This window comes from Vicugna pacos, chromosome 12 (assembly GCF_048564905.1).
Source record: "Vicugna pacos chromosome 12, VicPac4, whole genome shotgun sequence".
NCBI lineage: Eukaryota > Metazoa > Chordata > Mammalia > Artiodactyla > Camelidae > Vicugna > Vicugna pacos.
In genome coordinates, this window is record NC_132998.1 from 15,279,079 (window position 1) to 15,296,876 (window position 17,798).

The 17,798-nt window shown below is 36.1% G+C and overlaps 1 protein-coding gene across 3 annotated transcripts in view; it reads left to right on the forward strand.

Moving 5' to 3' along the window:
• SCAF11 (SR-related CTD associated factor 11) overlaps window positions 1-17,798 on the forward strand; it is a 57,978-nt gene that overhangs the window by 34,334 nt on the left and 5,846 nt on the right. For all 3 annotated transcript variants that reach the window (XM_072972938.1, XM_072972939.1, XM_031683076.2), the window contains 8 exons: window positions 1,198-1,275; window positions 3,866-3,966; window positions 6,423-6,484; window positions 11,214-11,272; window positions 11,410-11,519; window positions 12,464-12,565; window positions 14,325-14,431; window positions 15,058-17,760. In XM_072972938.1, coding sequence (XP_072829039.1) covers window positions 1,198-1,275; window positions 3,866-3,966; window positions 6,423-6,484; window positions 11,214-11,272; window positions 11,410-11,519; window positions 12,464-12,565; window positions 14,325-14,431; window positions 15,058-17,760 — 3,322 coding nt within the window. The remainder of the gene's footprint in view (window positions 1-1,197; window positions 1,276-3,865; window positions 3,967-6,422; window positions 6,485-11,213; window positions 11,273-11,409; window positions 11,520-12,463; window positions 12,566-14,324; window positions 14,432-15,057; window positions 17,761-17,798) is intronic.

A 17,798-nucleotide genomic window follows, 5' to 3' on the forward strand; every position in this document is an offset into this window, starting at 1 on the left:
TTATTAGAATCCTGTTTTACTTTTATAACCATAGGTATTAAAACATCACCTTTTGGTATGTTCTTCATAGGCTACAGAACTACCCTAGTAGACAACATATTCTCCTTAAATTACTTAAGTAATATGAACCTGTTCCTGTACAAACATTTAATAGTATTATCCGAGAAACTCTTAATTATAGTTGATGCACGTTAATTGTGAGAGTACAGGAAATACATTTATATCAAGATAAAGTTGATTTAGAGTCACAGAGTGACCAAAGAACAATTTTTCTTAATCTGGAAAGTAAGTCTATGATTCAGTTTGAAAAAGGTCAGCAACCTAATAAAAAAGTTAGGCAAAGGCATGAATAGACAGTTTAAAGAAAATGAACTTTGAAGAGCCCTTAAATATGAAAATATTTTCAACCTTACTCATATAAAGGAAATGTAAATTAAAACTTATGACATACCATGCTGTTAGGAATGGGGTAACTATGAAATAGTAATATAAACTAACCTAAGGTATATAATTAAGAGGAAAAACAAGATTCAGTTCAGCAACTGAATTAATTATACTGTATTTTATATTTAAAGATACACGTATGTGTAAGCACTGAGTATCTCCAAAAGGATATGTAGAAAACTACTTCTGGAGGGGGTACCTACATGGCTCAGGGAGCAGTGGAGGAATCCCTCCTTTTCTTTGTATCTAAAACTTTTTTTATTGCTGGTGCAATTGCATATCCAAAATAATCTGAGGGGATAATATTAAGTCATAGAACAAAAATCTGTAAGAGACCTGTCCAAGCCATTCCTTTTACAGCTCAGGGTCACCCAGGTGCTCACAGAGCTCGTGATTCCAGCCCAGCTTTCCTTTCATTATGCCTGTAGGTCTCAGCGGTGCAGCAGGTCTTAATAGGTATTACATTGATAACAAAGATCTTATCTCTGTTGCTCACTCTGTATTCTACTGATTTAGCAGACAATAAGTGCTCAGGAAATGTTTGAATGAATTTTAAAAATTAAGATATTTATTACTCTGTGGCATGACACAGGTGGAAAGTCTTTCACCTTTATCTTTGAGAGAAGAAAAAAATTGCTTCTCTGTTGTTTCATGTTCTGGTGAAAAACTTACTGTAAATGTGTTTGTTATGGTTTCATTTTGATCTAGTCTAAAGAAACACTTGTAAAGTTATAATTTGTAATCATTTTTCAGACACTGGCTTCATGTCCTATTGACCGAAAACCTTTCCAGGCAGTGTTTAAATTCAGTGCGTTGGAAGGCTGTGTTAAGGTAAGGCTGAGATTTTATTTTGCAAAATGAACTGTCTAAACATAGTTGAGATGATTTGGCTTTAGTAGATTTCCGATTTAAATATTATTTGTGAATTGTTCAACTTTACGCTTAATGCGTTTCATTTCTGTTGAAAAAATGTTCGAATGAAATATTAGATCCAAAGACCAACCCCCACAAAAACTTAAGTTCAAAGTATCTGAAAATTATGTTTTCATGAGAAACATACAATGTTGAAAATTAAACAAAAAAAATTAAATATATTGGTGTCTTTGTTCTTAAATGCTGCTGCTTTAAGGAAAGTGAGTTAAATTGGAGAAAAGTAGGGGTTTGTGGAGATCTTGAGAGGGACTTTGTCGTAGAGTTTCGAGGTTGGCATGGGCAGATGACTTCTCTTCTGTTAAGTACTCTTATTGTAGTACTTAATCCTAGTCACATCCTTGAGATGCACACATCACAGTGATGTTACCTTCATTATGAACCGTGATTATGATTTGTATTCACATTTATTTTTGGCTTACAAATAAAAGAAGAAAAAAGAATACGAGCATACTCCTGAGCTAATGAATAAAAGGTGAAAAGAGAAAAAAGAATAAGTAGTTAAGTAAAATGTATGAGGAAGAGATTTCTTGATGTGTCACTAACAAGGCAGGAATGATACACAGCTAAAAATGAGAATCCTGAATGCATGCATATATGATACCACTGATGGGCAAAACAGTCTTCCCAAGCGGCTCCAACAGCTTGGTTGCCGTCTTTGAGTAGGAAGGGATATGGAAGCAACATGCAATGATTTAAGCATTAGATGTCCTTCATGTAGATGTTTATAAATTTGTACTGATATGTTTTTTCCAGATAAGCCTCCATGACATAAGGTACAAACAAGACTACAATTCAAATAAAATGACATATGTAAAAGATTTTGCCTGTTATAATTGTATAACTCTGGACATCTATGCATACTAGGATGTATGTTGGAGAAAAGATAAAATATTATATGTGTGTGTGGTATTAAAATTAAAGCATGGCTTCTCTGAAAGACATGTTGTCGATTTTCCAAACTATATATATTATGTTTCTGAAGATTCATTAGCATGAACTAGCTTCCAAAGATATTTTCCTGTAAAATTTTGTTTCTGTTGCTTCATGTGAGTTTTGTTCTGTTGCTTGGAATAAAAGTTTATGTTTCATTTAATAGAGTTTGTATGTTACTTAAATTAAAAGTTGGGGCAGTGTTAATCTAATTTTGTCAAACTTAAAAGGTATTTCTTATGTGATATTATCCACATACTCTTAATATCTTCCTTTAACCTTTTACTTCTTTTGAATCTTTATTATCCTTTTCCCTTTACAGTTAAACTTGAATGAGACATCTATAGTTTCTTGTATTTTCAACCACTTGTTGGACATCTCTATCTAGAATATCAAAGCAATCCAAACATTAACAAACCCGAACTCATCTCACTCCTGGCTGTTTCCCCCAACCCCAGTTATTAATGGTACCGCAATCCCAGTTACACAGATCAGAAACATCTGGGGTTTTCTGTTTTTTTCTCCCCCTTATCTTTGTGTATTTCTTCTGCACAATGTCTTAAGTTTGTTCCTTCTTCATTCTTCTGCTGTTACCTCTTTGCAGGCCCTCATGCTGTCATCTAGACCTGTTTTGCCAATAGAAATATACTACAAACCACTCTGTAGTATAGTATTTTTAGTAACCACATTAAAAGAGCAAAAGGAAACAATTAAAATGAATTATTTTATTTAATCCAACATGTCTGATGTATTATTTCAACATGTAATATTTTAGAAGAATTATTATTACGAGATTTTTATCTTTTGTTGCCTTTGTTGAAATCCAGTGTGTATTTTATATTTACAAGTACACCTCAATTTAAACGAGCCACATTTCACAGGCCTGATAGGATGTGGCTAGTGACTATTGTCTCATGCAGTATAGATCCACACTGTTAAAAGAACTTTCTTTCAGTTTCCTGGCTTTTATAGTCTCTCCTTATCACTGCCAAAGAAAACAGATTTGATCATCTCATTCACTTGCTTTTAAAACTCCACTTATTTTCTGATTCCTATAGAATTATTTTATTATTCAAGACCCTTTACAATCTGGTCCTAATACATTACATCAGCTTCCTATCCTGTTAATTTTTTCTTCTCCATCTGCATTGGCTTCTCACTGTTTCTTATACCTGTGTTCCCTCCATTTTTTCCTTAGACAAATTCCTACTAATTCTTTAAGACCAACTCATAAATCATCTGCTCATTAAAGTTTTCTCTGATATCCTCAGATAAAGTTAATCTCTCAGTTCTACATGTATACAAAGATTTGTGCTTTACATTTCTCTTAATCTGTTTAGATGTCTTTCTCTTACTGTTTTGTTTCCCCAGACCTTAGCACACTTACTAAGTTTATAGTTTAGCATGCTTGAATTAATAAGCATATGTATTTGGGCTACACTTTCATTCAGACAATTTTCTTTCCTTAATTTTTTTCTCCTTTCAAGGGAGAATGTATCTATTATCATTTGTGACGCTAAATTATCATTCTAACTAGATGATTTTGCTTTTCTCACAGGTTCAAGTAAAGAGACAGTCGAGAGAAACAAAAGACAGGAAAAATGAAAGCTCTTTTAAGAAACAGCTCTCCTGTCAGGAAAATTCTAAAAGCTGTATGAGGTTAGTGATGAACTTTAGAAGTAGAATCCAACTGTGTAGAATCAGAAGATACCTAGTGAAAAACAAAAAAAAAGTACTTTAAAAAAAACGATGTGAGGCTTAAATGTATTTAATTACTTCTTTAAAGCACACACTTGATAATTTCAGGAAGGACCAGCTGAAATCTGAGACTATAATTTGACCTCTATCGTTGATGAATTATTTAATTTTGTCCTAATTTGTTTTAGATTGATAGTTTTATAAAATAAAAATGGTACAGTAGTATAAAATTTCTGTAAAATTTTCTGAATGCTTATTCATTTTTGTACATATCACAAACTAATATGGCTATATAAGCTTTGGTGCACAGCCTGCATTTTGAGTAACTGTTCTAGTATTTATGGACACAAAGTAGAAAGTAATGATACAGCACAACACTCTTCATGAGACAGCTGTAACTGAAACTAAGTATCTTTCTCATTTGCTTATTTGTGTTGTAGCAGGTGCTTGCTACCTTCTATAACAAATGTTTATGTTTAAAATTTTTTAAACATGTTTTTATTTGGTTTTTTAACTGCTATTATTAAAACATAATTGCCTAGAAATACTTTATAGTCAAGTTTAACAGGTATTAACATATATTTGGATTGAGTTAGTAGTATACTGGAAATTAATTTATAATTAATACTTAAAATAACTTGTTATATAGTACATTTAAAATTTAAGCCCTTTTTGATCTGAAATATGTTTAGAGCTGTCCAAAAGTTGTATTCTTTTTTATTTTATTGTTTTACTTTTTCAATTGAAGTGCAGGCAGTTACAGTGTGTCAATTTCTGGTGTATAGTACAATGTCCAGTCATGCATATACATACATATATTCGTTTACATACTCTTTTTCATTAAAGGTTATTACATGATATTGAATATAATTCCCTGTACTATACAGAAGAAACTTGTTTTTTAATCTATTTTTATATATAGTGGCTAACATTTGCAAATCTCAAACTCCTAAATTTATCCCTTCCCACCCCCTTTCCCTGGTAACCATGAGATTGTTTACTATGTCTGTGAGTCTGTTTCTGTTTTGTAGATGAGTTCATAGTGTCCTTTTTTTTTTTTTCTTTTTCTTTAATTTTTTTTTTTAGATTCCACATATGAGTGATATCCTATGGTATTTTTCTTTCTCTTTATGGCTTACTTCACTTAGAATGACATTCTCTAGGTCCATCTATGTTGCTGCAAATGGCTTTTTTTTCTTTTCTATGTCTGAGAAGTATCCAATTGTATAACTATACCAAAAGTTGTATTCTTAAGTTAATATTTTGTCAAATTTATAATTAAAATCTATTATTCATTAGTACATTTCATCAGAGTACTTATTTCTTAAGAGAGTAAATTTATTAGTTACCAAAACAATTGACAGTAGTCCTTGAGATTTATTGAATCATGCCACTAATTTATAACAATGTAGCTCTTTACATCTTAACTTCTGGGAAGTTAGGGACTTCCTTGAGAATCTGAAGAAAGCTATAGACAACTTCTATCTGAAAAACATGTCATAAAACGTACTTAGAAACAAAACTTAGTAGATCTTAAGGGATTCACTCAGTTCAAGAGCCCACTCATAAAGCCAAGTTAATAACTACAGTAGAGCAATTTTTATTTAGTTTCTTTTAACTATATCTGCATTAGCTTTGATTCTTACATTTATATTTACATGGTAAATACCACATTTCCTTCAGGTGTAATGAGGAAATACCTTTCCCTAGTAGCTTCAGTCTTGATTCAGCTCCTGTTCCTGGCTGTGATGATGTCGTACATAAGCATTTTTGTGCTTTTTCAGAATTGCCCAATTCCCTTGGCTCTTGCTGAGAGTGCAGTGGCCACCTGCAACAGGGTCAGCCAGTAGGTCCAACAGAGCTGAGACCGTCCACAGGCTTAACTGTTTTTCTCAAGGATTTGTGCTAGAGGGGTGGTATAGGGAAATAACAGATGCAACGTAATAATTTGTTCTTCCCCACCAAATCAGACCCTTAATAATTCCTCCCATGAAGGAAAATCTGTCAGCTATTAGATATTTGCCATATGTTCTTTTGGGGGTCTTTTGGATGGTTTTAGAATTCCTCTCATTCAGTCTTATGTCTATCAGGCGTATGCGTCATTTCTCCAGCATTTAGAAGATAATCCATTTGGTGTTGCCTCTCCCTTTTAAAGCCATTAAACTCCTGTCTTTCTGAGACTTTCCACCAGTTCCAGAGACAGGGATTGTGGTACTGTTGCCTGTTGGTAGTGAATCTCCATTGCAGTCATTGGAGTAGAGAGTGGCAGCTACGTGGGGAGTCCAACTAATCATGCTTTCTTTGCTAAAATTTAAAACTCAGTGCATAATAGCTTTCATTTTAGTGGGCAGTGGATTGAAAGTCAATGAGCAAAGTGACAGTTTTCTCTTATTTCATCTCTTTCTTGTTGTTTACAGAAAAAAAGTCATAAGAGAAGATCTGTTAAGTGCAAAACTTTATGACTTGAAGATGATGTGTAGTAAGTGACTTTTTATTTATGTGTTCTGCCTTTTTTGTTTCTTATTTTACTGCTTGTGCCAAAGTTCTTACTATTTTGGCTTAGAAAATAGTCGTGCACAGAACTCTACTGAGCTCTACACGTTATATTCAGTCCTACATAAACTGCTGTCATGGAGTCATTTATACTGTTCCCTGCCCTTTTTGTTTTTATGCTCACCTTGGAGGGAGGGAAGGGGAGAGTGAGTGTGTGTGTGTGCATGAATACTGGGAAGGAAAAGGAGAAAGACGTGTTTTCCAGTTACTTGGTAGTTAGCAACCTACGTCGTGGTCTTACTCCACTCATAAGTGCAGCAGTCCTTAGCGGAAATAAGATAAAATACCTCGTGGGCCAATAACTGTGAGCAGTAACAAGGGAAGTCTGTGACAGTGAGAAGTTAATTCACAGTTCCAGAGGTAGTTGTGGCTTGGCTTTTAGCCACACTTTTAATTTGAAACTTTATTTGGAAATAAAGCATCTCTTATGTATTTATCTTGTATGAGCAGTTAAATATGCCTGTCTTTTGTTGTTGTTTAGCGTATGGTTCTCTAATACAGGAAAGCTTTGCAGCAGGACCTGAGAAAAATGGCACTGTAGTGCTTTGGGACTCCTCTTTGGAGCTCAGGCTGTTTATTCTTGTTCCAAAGAACAACTTACTATGAGCCATTTGCAGGCAGGGAGAGGTGAGCATTTATTTTCCAGGCTAGGTTGCAATAAATTTCTATTTATAGATAGAATTAATGAATTCATTGTTGTTAAAAATAAATAAAAATCAACTTCACTTTTTATATATTGTGAATACCAAGTTTGGTTGTTGTTTTTTTTTTAATTTTAATTAATAAGATCTCAGGTTTATAGATGTACCAGACTTACAGATTAATAAATGTCTCTCTTTGATAATTTAGTAGAGTGAAACTGTTTTAAAAGGCATTTATAATGATTAGATAAGCACTCTTCTTTTATTAAAGAACTTCAGATATCAGAACTTACTTGTTTTTCTATGTCAGTGCTGTAGATGAGCATTTCCCGCCCCTCTTTTGTTTTTTTGGTAAACTCTAGGATCTGATATGAAATTTAGTACTGAGGAAGAGTAAACGATGTTGCAGGTTTTCTCTAGATAATTTGGCCTGCTCTCACTATGAGAATCCTAGTTTTAAGACTATTGTAATTTTCTTTAAATACGTATCTCCTGCCTGGACTGACTTTTAGAGAGGAACATAAGCAAATCTTAAACCTGTCACACTTCAGTCTAGTGAAGGCCATCAATAAGAGTATGATTCATTTGGATTTGAGAGTTTGTTTTATTATTCAGAATATGAAATACTAAACAAGTTTTTAGTGGATGTCCTAAGCCAGTTTAGTATTGAACAGCTAATTTTTTTCCTTCCAATTTATTGAGGTGAAATTGACATACAGCACTATATGTTTAAAGTGCACAGCATAATGATTTGACTTACATACATCACAAAGTGATTACCACAGTGAGTTTAGTGACCATCCATCATCTCATATAGATACAACATTAAAGAAATAGAAAAACATTTTTTTGCTTATGATGAGAACTCTTAGGATTTACTCTCAACAACTTTCATGTATAATGCACAACAGTGTTAATTATATTTATCATGTACATTACATCTGTATTAATGAGTGAAGAGCTTCTAGAGAGAGAATATAGACCATGTATAAAATATCCTTAGAGATAAGAGAAGGGATATTTCATCAGTGAAATAAGAAAAGACTAAGAAAGCTTTTGGAAATTAAGAATATTATTGCAGAAATTTTAAAAACTGAACAGGAATAGAAGATGAGCTGAGAAATCTCAGAAAGTGGGACAGAAGTCAAAGAGATAATAGGATATTAGTCTATAAGGTCCAGTACTGAATACTGAAATCTCAGAAAAGAACAATAAAAGGCAGAAAGTTAACAAGAAAAGTACAAAAAAAAAACAAACAAACAAACAAAAAAAAACTTCCCAGAATAATAAAGTATCCAGATAAAGGAATTAACTTAATACATAGTAAATGAAGAAAGAACTACATATACAAAGTGCGTCATAAAATTCTAGAACTCTGCAGATAAGATTTGAAGAGCTTCTAGAGAGAGAATATAGACCATGTATAAAAGAATGTTCTGAACAACAATAGGTGGAGTAGTGGAGCCCTCCCTTGGAAGTTCTGGGGAAAATAATTACTAACCTAGAAAATTTTATTCCTTACTAAACCATCAATCAGGTGTTAGAGCAGAATAAAGACATTCTCAAATACATAAGAGCTCAGAAATACATTCTCATGCATCCTTTCTCATGATTATACTGGAGGATATGTATGCTTCACTGAATGAGAAAGTAAGCAAAGGAATGATGTGAGGTTCAGAAAATGAGTTCCAACCCAGGAAGAAGATACAGGGGATTCTCAAGAGGATAGAACAGCCCCAGAATGGCAGCTGAACAGTAGCTTTTAGAGAGTTTCCCATTTAGATTGGAGCAGGACAAAGGAAAAGTATTTCCAAGAGCGTAGGGAGCGAACTTGATGAACGAGTGTATGTATGTGAGCGTATTAAGAGGACGTGTATACTTTTGTGGTAGTTAGCTAAATCAATGATAGATAATATATGGAAAAAAGAAGAAGACAAAGCACGTATTAACCCTAGGAAAAGCAAGAAGTTGTGCAAGAAAAGTAATCTAATTCATGATATGGTTCAGCTGTGAGTCATGTTTTTATAGTCGGAGTAATGTAATATTGCTTACATCCTGTTGACACATCAAAAGAACATTAGGGTGGAGGAGCAAAGGAGGTAGGCAGGGCAGTGGTATAAGAAACAAGTCTTTATCTTCTATAGTAAAAAAATATAGGAAAACATCTGAAGCAAAAAATCAAGATAGAGTAGAATAAGCTTCCTTAGAAATTAAAGAGGTAAATACTGGAGGACACGGCTGAAGGATTTGATGGGTGGTTTGGTGGAGCTGAAATCAAGAGTGGGGATTTCCGTGGCTTTTCTTTACAAGTCTAGAAGTGCTGTTTGACTTCTTAATGCACATGCATTACTTTGATAAAAATTAAATGAAAAGGCATATCACCGCTGTCCAAAGGATAGTTTAGGAGAGTGAACTTGTGAAGTGGTCTCCAGGAAACCGCAGTTTAGACGAATCCACCATTGGAACTGCTCAGATATTACCTGAGAGTTACCCAGAAATATGTGAAATAGCTTTTGACTAGATTTTCATACTTAGCATTGGCCAGAAAACTAACAGTTCTTCTCAGAGAGCATTTCATCTAGTGGTTGCTTCCTGACATAGGCTTCCAAGTGAAGGAATGCTGTGTAAACAGTACACGCTCATTATAGCAGTATTGAGTGAATGGCACAACCCAGCACCCTCGGGGCATAAAAAACACTGTGTAGCTACAACACCGCAATTCTCGGTCTCGCTGCAGGAAATGGCTATTTCTAGGAATGTGGCAGTACCTAGCACACATTTTTATTCCTGGCTTCTTTAAGCACTTTTAAAAAATCAGTACCAACTTTGAAGTGTACATTGAAGGGTAAGAAAATAAGTTCCTGGAACTAAGCCAGCACCCCTCTCCCCAGTGTGAATTGACAGTTGTTACAAAAGTTCTGGGTGGGACATGTGTGAAGGCTGGATAATAGCATGAAACTAAACAGCTGTTGTATGGGAACTTAAAAGGAAATTAGTGTGCTGTTAAGTAGAAAATAGGCTATTTCCCACTGGACGGACAGAAGAAAGCCCGAAGACTTACGATCTTGCGATAGCAGGAAACAGGCCTCCCAGTTAGGCAGGTTGATGTGTGCTGAACAAAGCTAGCAGGGCCTTTGTGAGACCAGCAGGGCTTAGGTCGGAAGGCCCGTCGTCACTCGCACTGTAGACTTTTCCCAGAGACGTGAGGAAAGAGCAGCAGCAGTGCCAGCAGCGCTCACTGCAGGCAGCAAGTGTGTTGATAGATGACGGGTAGCGATGACCGTTAACACAGGCTTGATGGTAAAAAACTAAGAGGAGGGCTCTATAAAGATGTTAACACGATTTTTGTGGTTAGCAGAAACTGTTCATCCTTTATCTTCTTAACCTAGAAATAAATTTTCAGATGGGACAGGTAAGCCAAAAAAGTGCTGTAAGCAAGACAGCCCAAAACACTGCTGTTAACAGAGAGCTGTTTTAATCAATGCTTCTTCTTCTAATTCTATAACGTTTGAGGAGGGGGGGAGGGCACTTTTAGTTGGTGACAATCCTTAAATGCTTATTTGTAATTGACAAGGGCTGATGGCCCCTGTTCCCCTCGTCAGCACCTGCTTGGGCTGAGTCAGCAATACCCGTTGTTTAGGTCATGGCTGGAAAGGATATATTAAGTGCATGACTGATACTAAGTAATTTGTCTTTTATATTCTTTTTGATACAGGGTGGTTTAAGTTTGCACAAGGCACCAGAAAATACTGACTAGAACTTTAATGCTAGGTTCTGAGCGTAGCAGTTTTACATGCTTCGCTAGTTTTCTCTACTGTGGCCTCTTATTTCCCTTGTATCTGTGGCTCAACAAGATAAAACTAGCATTTGGAAAAATTATATAAATGCAAGTACTATTATTTTAAATGCAACTTTTCTACATTTTTTAACTTTTTGTCAATATACCAGTATCAGTACTGGTTTACAATCTTTTAAAATAAAAATTAAGGCAAGATATTTTTGTGTCTTTGACAGGAAACTCTAAAAACAGTGAAATGGGAGGAAAGAAAAATGCAGTAATAAAGACGAATAAGGTTTGTTGAAATAAAGAAAAATATGATCGTTTAGTACATGACTCTAGTGCCTCAGGTATATCAAAATACTTAAACGTTACCTGCCTGTTACGGAGGGTTTGGTTCGCTGTTTCACTAGCCTCTTTTTACTCTTCTAGCCGCGAAGATCAAATCAGCGTACAGATCAGTGCTTCAGGAATGTCTTCTCCAACCTCTTTTCTTCTCGTAGTCACACTGGAGAATCTTCTCTTAACTGTACAGCTTACTGGTTAGTATTTTCTACTTTTAACTTGTGCATTTTATTTGTTAATTATTATGTTTTTTCCTAGAAATTAAAGGTTGGCTCAACAAACTGTGAAAGCCCACCTTGTTTTTCATTTTGGTTTATTTTGGAAAATAAGCGAATAAAAACCTGTTGTTTTGTGCCTCTCTCTCAGGCAGTGACTGCTTATGCTAGTGGGCTTCGCTTCGTTTTCATTAATAATGAAGTTGTTATGCACAGGTTTTTTATGTGATAGAGAAGTAGGCTAATTGTTAAATGATGGGGATGGTAAAGCAGAACTTGTTCAGAGTAGATACAGTCATCTTTGAGTCCATAGTGACTGGCATAGAGATACTAATCTAAGTAGATATTTATGGAATTTGAAGATTAAGTTGGGGTTTTAAAATCACATGGAGTTGGTTGAATGAGCAGGACAGATTAAGACTGTGATTTAATTTTAGGGGTTGGCAAGTTACCAAAGAAAAGTTACATCTGAGTAGCTTTTTGAAAAGCTGAACCATACCCATTTTTGGTTACAGTAATAACCATGCCTTCCTTTATCTTCTTCTTTTGCATTATGCTTAGTTTCAGATGGCAAACCATCACACCTAGGATTTCTGCGGGAACTTTGGTTCATGGGATAATAATAGTGTTGCTTTTCTCTCTCAATAATAAGTGTTAGTCTGAATTGACTTTTGGAAATTCTGTCACTTAAGATAGAAATTCAAGTGTTATTTTCATGAATCAGATAAATGCAGTTTTGATTTGTAATATAAAAATTTTAGTTACTTTAGGGATGAGTTCATGTTGAAAGTATTTAAATTAAAACCTTTTTTATGTGATTTATAATGCTAGATAAGAAAACTTCCAGTATTCATGATGTAACCCAAATTGTTACTCAGCACTTAAATTTTTGGAATTCTGATGAGGGTTTAAAATTTATCTTTTAGTACAGAATTTATAGAAGTCAGTGAAATTGGTGCATTGATTAGGCAGAAGAGAGAGGAACTGGAATTGTCGTGGTTTCCTGATGCGTCACCTGGAGTTGGAAGGTAAAAGGTTGCTGAAGTGTTTTTGTGCCCGCGTGCGTGCAAGACGTCCTTAATAGTGAAGGGCAGAGGTGTCGTGTTCAGTGGTCATGTTTCTAAGCACGTTTTGTTCAAATTAAACTTTGGTGTTTCCAGTGCTTAATGAAAAGCCCTTATTTAAAGAGCCCCTTGAAAAGTAAAGAATCTTTTATTTATTGTTTAATAAATGTAGATATTTGATTCATTTAAAAGGGAGAGCACCTAAATGATAAAACTCATTATTAGTAATAGCTTTCAGATCTTTCATCCTTCCTCTTTTTTTTTTCGTCCATTCCCACCTTCCCTGTGTGCTGTTAGCTGGAGCACTGCTTTTATCATGACACGTACCCTCTCCAAAATGTTCTTGTAAATGTTTGATCACATCCCTGGTCTGCCCTGGAATTCATGATTTTCTGTAATGTAGCTTTTTTCTTTTCTTAGTTTAAGTCCTAAAGCTGTTATTTAGCACATTGCTAGGTACATGATGCATGTTTAAATCAAGCTGCTATGTAAAGATCAAGGTCCTTGCCAGAATTTTATATTCATCCCTATAACATACTGATACTTATATATATCACTGTAATACAGTTTTGCATAGGGTCTTCACCCTCTAGGAATGACAGTGAAAATAAGTAAGTAAAACTAGAAAGTCCCAGATACGTATACTGTGAACTCTTTTCTTTGAGTTACACGTTTTTGTACACGTGCAGTTGCACATTGTTCTTCAAGCTTCTTTCCTCATACTCTAGAATCTCACCTTGGACTGGATGAGATAGTCTTTTGTTAGGAGAACTGAACTGAGCTAATATGAACAAAGAAAGAAGCAACTGAGCGTGGATTAGGTGTGAGTGCAGAAACGCTGGGGTCTTAGGAGGTCCGTAGGGACACTGAGAACTTTGATGAGCCCTCATCCTGAGATTGAGGGCTTTTAGTAGTAGAATCAGGTGTGTTTTTCTCCTTTTAAAAAATGTATTTATTTTGATATTTTTGGCCCTGATCTATGTTATAAAACGTAGAGAAACCTATCCAAAAATGTGATACCATCTGTGATACGCTGTGCTTCAAAATCCCAGTGATACAGTTTTACTCTCAGTTTTGTTGAGTCTTTATTTATGTATGGACTGACTCCCCTTTGACTTCGCTGATTTCTGTAAAACCTTGATTTGATTAACTTGACTAAATTATCTCTTTGGTTGCCTGGAAATAGAGTGGGGTGCGAGGTCCTGAAGGTGCTTTCTGGGGTGGTGGAAATGTTCTGTATCTTGTTTGGGTTGTGGTTATACAGGTATTGGTCAGAAGTCATCACACTGTGCACTTAAAATCTGTTTCATTTGGGTATTTTATTTATCTGTACTTTTTAGTATCCAAATTAATATTTTTTAGAATGGTGGAAAAAAAGAAAAGCTAAAAAGATTCTTGACAAAATACTGCATTAACTTATTTAAATGAGAAACAACTATTATACATTAAGTCACCCTTGCTCTCCCTTTGCTATTACTTTATTGAAAAACATGCTTTTAAAAGGTTTTTTTGTTTGTTTTTGTATTTTGCAGCCAATTGGTAGCTACTTTTGAACAATGAGTAACCTTGGATGTACATTCTTAGCTGTTTGGCAAAAAATAATTTAAGTACTTTATATTTTAATGTTACTAACCTGATTTAGAAAATTAATACTTTTAAGTTGATGGTTTTATTTTTTAAACCATTTAAACAGAAATGTCTTTATTTTGTTTTGATTTTTCAGAATTGGTTTTATACCCTGGAATATTGGAACAGAAGTCCTTCCTCTCATCTCTTCTGTGTTGCCAAGAACTATTTTCCCAACAAGTATCATATCTTTAGAAAACTTTGGTAAAGCTTTTGAAATTTTTTCTAGTTTTAAAAATATTAGCTTCTTTCAATCTCATAAAAAGTATGTGTTAATGATTAGAAAAGCCATAAACTAAGGTATAGGTAGTAAGTCCTAGATATTTCTGTAAATATTTGTATAGTAACCTGATTTTAAAATTGTTCCAACTAGAAAATTACAACTTCACATCTTTGAGGAACTGATTAGAATTCCCCCTTCTGTTTAGGGCTTCAGTGTCTAAACCACAGATCTTTAAAGGTAACATACATTAGTTATAAACAAATAACTTGAGTCTTTACTATCTGTAGCTTGTTGTCTCTTGCTTTTGCCCAGGTAATAGCAATTCATAAAGCAAGTGGCAATTACCAGACCAAACATGTTTTCTTTTTTTTCCCCTGTAAAATTGTCCATATGGATTCAAATCTTGTGGTAACTCATTTCATTAGCATTAAGAAGATGTTACTCAGATGTTAGTAGCTATGCATTTATTTGTAATTTGATTCACAAGCATATTTTGTTTCACCCTGTTATAGATGTCTGTTTTACGCTAAAATAAGCTGAAGCCGAACTATTATCATTTATTGAAACATGCACTTACTTTTTACTTCTTTTTGAAACGTGTTCTTAGGCACTTCTTGTCAGGGGTGTGCATTAGCACACACACAAGAAGGGGAAGAGAAGAAGCAGACTTCCGGTACCTCAAACACCAGAGGCTCAAGACGGAAACCTGCAGCAACAACTCCTACGAGGAGATCGACGCGTAGCACGAGAGCTGAACCAGTCAGTCAGTCTCAGAGATCCCCAGTATCAAATAGTTCTGGGTGTGATCCCCCAGAAGACAGTAATCCCTCTGTAAGTGTTTCCTCTTCAGCCGGGTCAGAAAAGCAAACAAGACAGGCTCCCAAACGGAAGTCCGTAAGAAGAGGGAGAAAACTATCTTTACTGAAAAAGAAACCTCGGAGCTCTGTACCTCCCCCCGAAAAATCATCTTCCAGTGATTCAACAGATGAGGAAGTAGCAGGATCTGACGTACCACCTGTGTTAGAGACAGAGCACCAGTCCGACGGAGAAAGCAGTAACACTGTGCAGATGAATGTAGAAAATGAGCCTGCTGATGGCTTGAGAAGTTGCAGTGAGCCAGTAGAAGGAAGTGCGGAATTTCCTGAGACCCAAGGTACAGAGGAAAGAGGGGAATCTTCATATTCTGAGCCTGGTACCCAGGATCCTCTCGTGCTCGCTGGACAGGAGGAGGAAGATGAAAAAGTTGAGAATACAGGTATAAAGGCTAATGTTCTATGTCTGGAAAGTGAGATTTCTAAAAATATTTCTGAAAAAGGGGATGATCCATTGGAAAATCAAGACCAAATAGCTGGACCTTCAGAATCAGAGGTAAAAGCGGATACATGTACAGATCCCCCTCCAAGTGATTCTACGTATTCAGGGTCTGAAACTGAGGGACACCAGCCTAGATCGAGCCTGGGTGAGCTACCTGAGAATGCACAGGCAGTGGTCAGTGAAGAAAAAGTTGTGGAGAGTCCTGTCATAGAAATTATTGATCCTAAAGATTCCACAGTAAAAACAGAACAGCTTGTTGACAGCCCCAAATTAGAATCTTCTGAGGGTGGAATTACACATATGGTGGACAAAGAACCTGCTGAAAGCTCCGAGGTTCATCTGCTTGCGCATGTGGAAGATGAAGGTGCAGAAATTACTGCAGCGTGCGATACTTCAGGGAATGAAATTTTCAACAGTATTCAAGACTCTGAAAATAATTTATTAAAAAATAATCTTAACACCAAATTAGACAAGTCTTTAGAAGAAATGACTGAATCTCTGGTTGAACATCCCAGATCTACAGAATTGCCTAAAACACACGTTGAACAGATTCAGAAGCGTTTTGGTGAGGACAATAATGAAATGATACCTATGGAATGTGATTCATTTTGCAGTGACCAGAATGAATCTGAAATTGAGCCATCTGTAACTGCTGATGCTAAACAGTGGAATGAAAAGTCTGTAGAGCACAGTTTCTCAAAGAATAGGTCGTCTTCTGATCCTGCAAATGAAAAGGTTGAAACTGTATCTCAACCGTCCGAAAGCCCTTTAGATACGACAGATAAAGCCAGAAAGCCTCGTACTAGAAGATCGAGATTTCATTCTCCATCTACAACGTGGTCTCCCAGCAAAGACACTGCACGAGAAAAGAAGCGGTCTCAGTCTCCATCTCCCAAACGAGAAACTGGAAAAGACAGCAGGAAGTCTCGATCACCATCTCCCAAGAAGGAACCTGCAAGAGGACGGAGAAAATCTCGTTCTCAGTCTCCAAAAAAGGACAGTGCGAGAGAGAGGAGGCGATCTCAGTCTCGATCTCCAAAAAGAGAGAGCACCAGGGAAGGCAAAAGGTCTGAATCACTCTCCCCCAAAAGAGACACCTCTAGAGAGAACAGAAGATCTCAGTCAAGAGTGAAGGATTCCTCCCCAAGAGAAAAATCCAGGTCCCGGAGCAGAGAAAGAGAAAGTGACAGAGATGGGCCGAGGAGAGATCGAGACCGAGAAAGGAGAACCAGAAGGTGGTCTCGGTCCAGATCACGTTCTCGGTCACCCTCGAGATCTAGAACAAAAAGTAAGAGTTCATCATTTGGTAGAAATGATAGAGACAGTTATTCTCCTCGATGGAAGGAAAGATGGTCAAATGATGGTTGGAGATGTCCACGAGGAAATGATCGATACAGAAAGAATGACCCAGAGAAACAGAATGAAAATACAAGAAAAGAAAAAAATGACATCAGTTCAGATGCTGATGATTCAAATTCTGCTGACAAACGTAGAAATGACTGTCCCAACTGGGTAACAGAAAAAATAAATTCTGGGCCTGATCCGAGGACCAGAAATCCAGAAAAGTTAAAAGAGTCTCATTGGGAAGAAAACAGAAGTGAAAATTCAGGGAATTCTTGGAATAAAAACTTTGGTTCGGGTTGGATGTCTAACCGTGGTAGAGGGAACCGCGGCAGAGGCACCTACAGAGGTGGCTTTGCCTACACAGATCAGAGTGAAAGCAGGTGGCAGAACCGAAAACCCCTCTCAGGGAATTCAAATAGTTCAGGGAATGACTCTTTCAAGTTTGTGGAACAGCAGCCCTATAAACGGAAAAGTGAGCAAGAGTTCTCATTTGATACACCGGCCGATAGATCCGGGTGGACGTCTGCATCTAGTTGGGCCGTGAGAAAGACTCTGCCAGCAGATGTACAGAACTATTACTCACGGCGAGGGAGGAATTCTTCAGGTCCGCAGTCTGGATGGATGAGACAAGAAGAGGAAACAACCGAGCAGGGTAACATACTGTGTTTATTTATCAACACTGTTTTATTA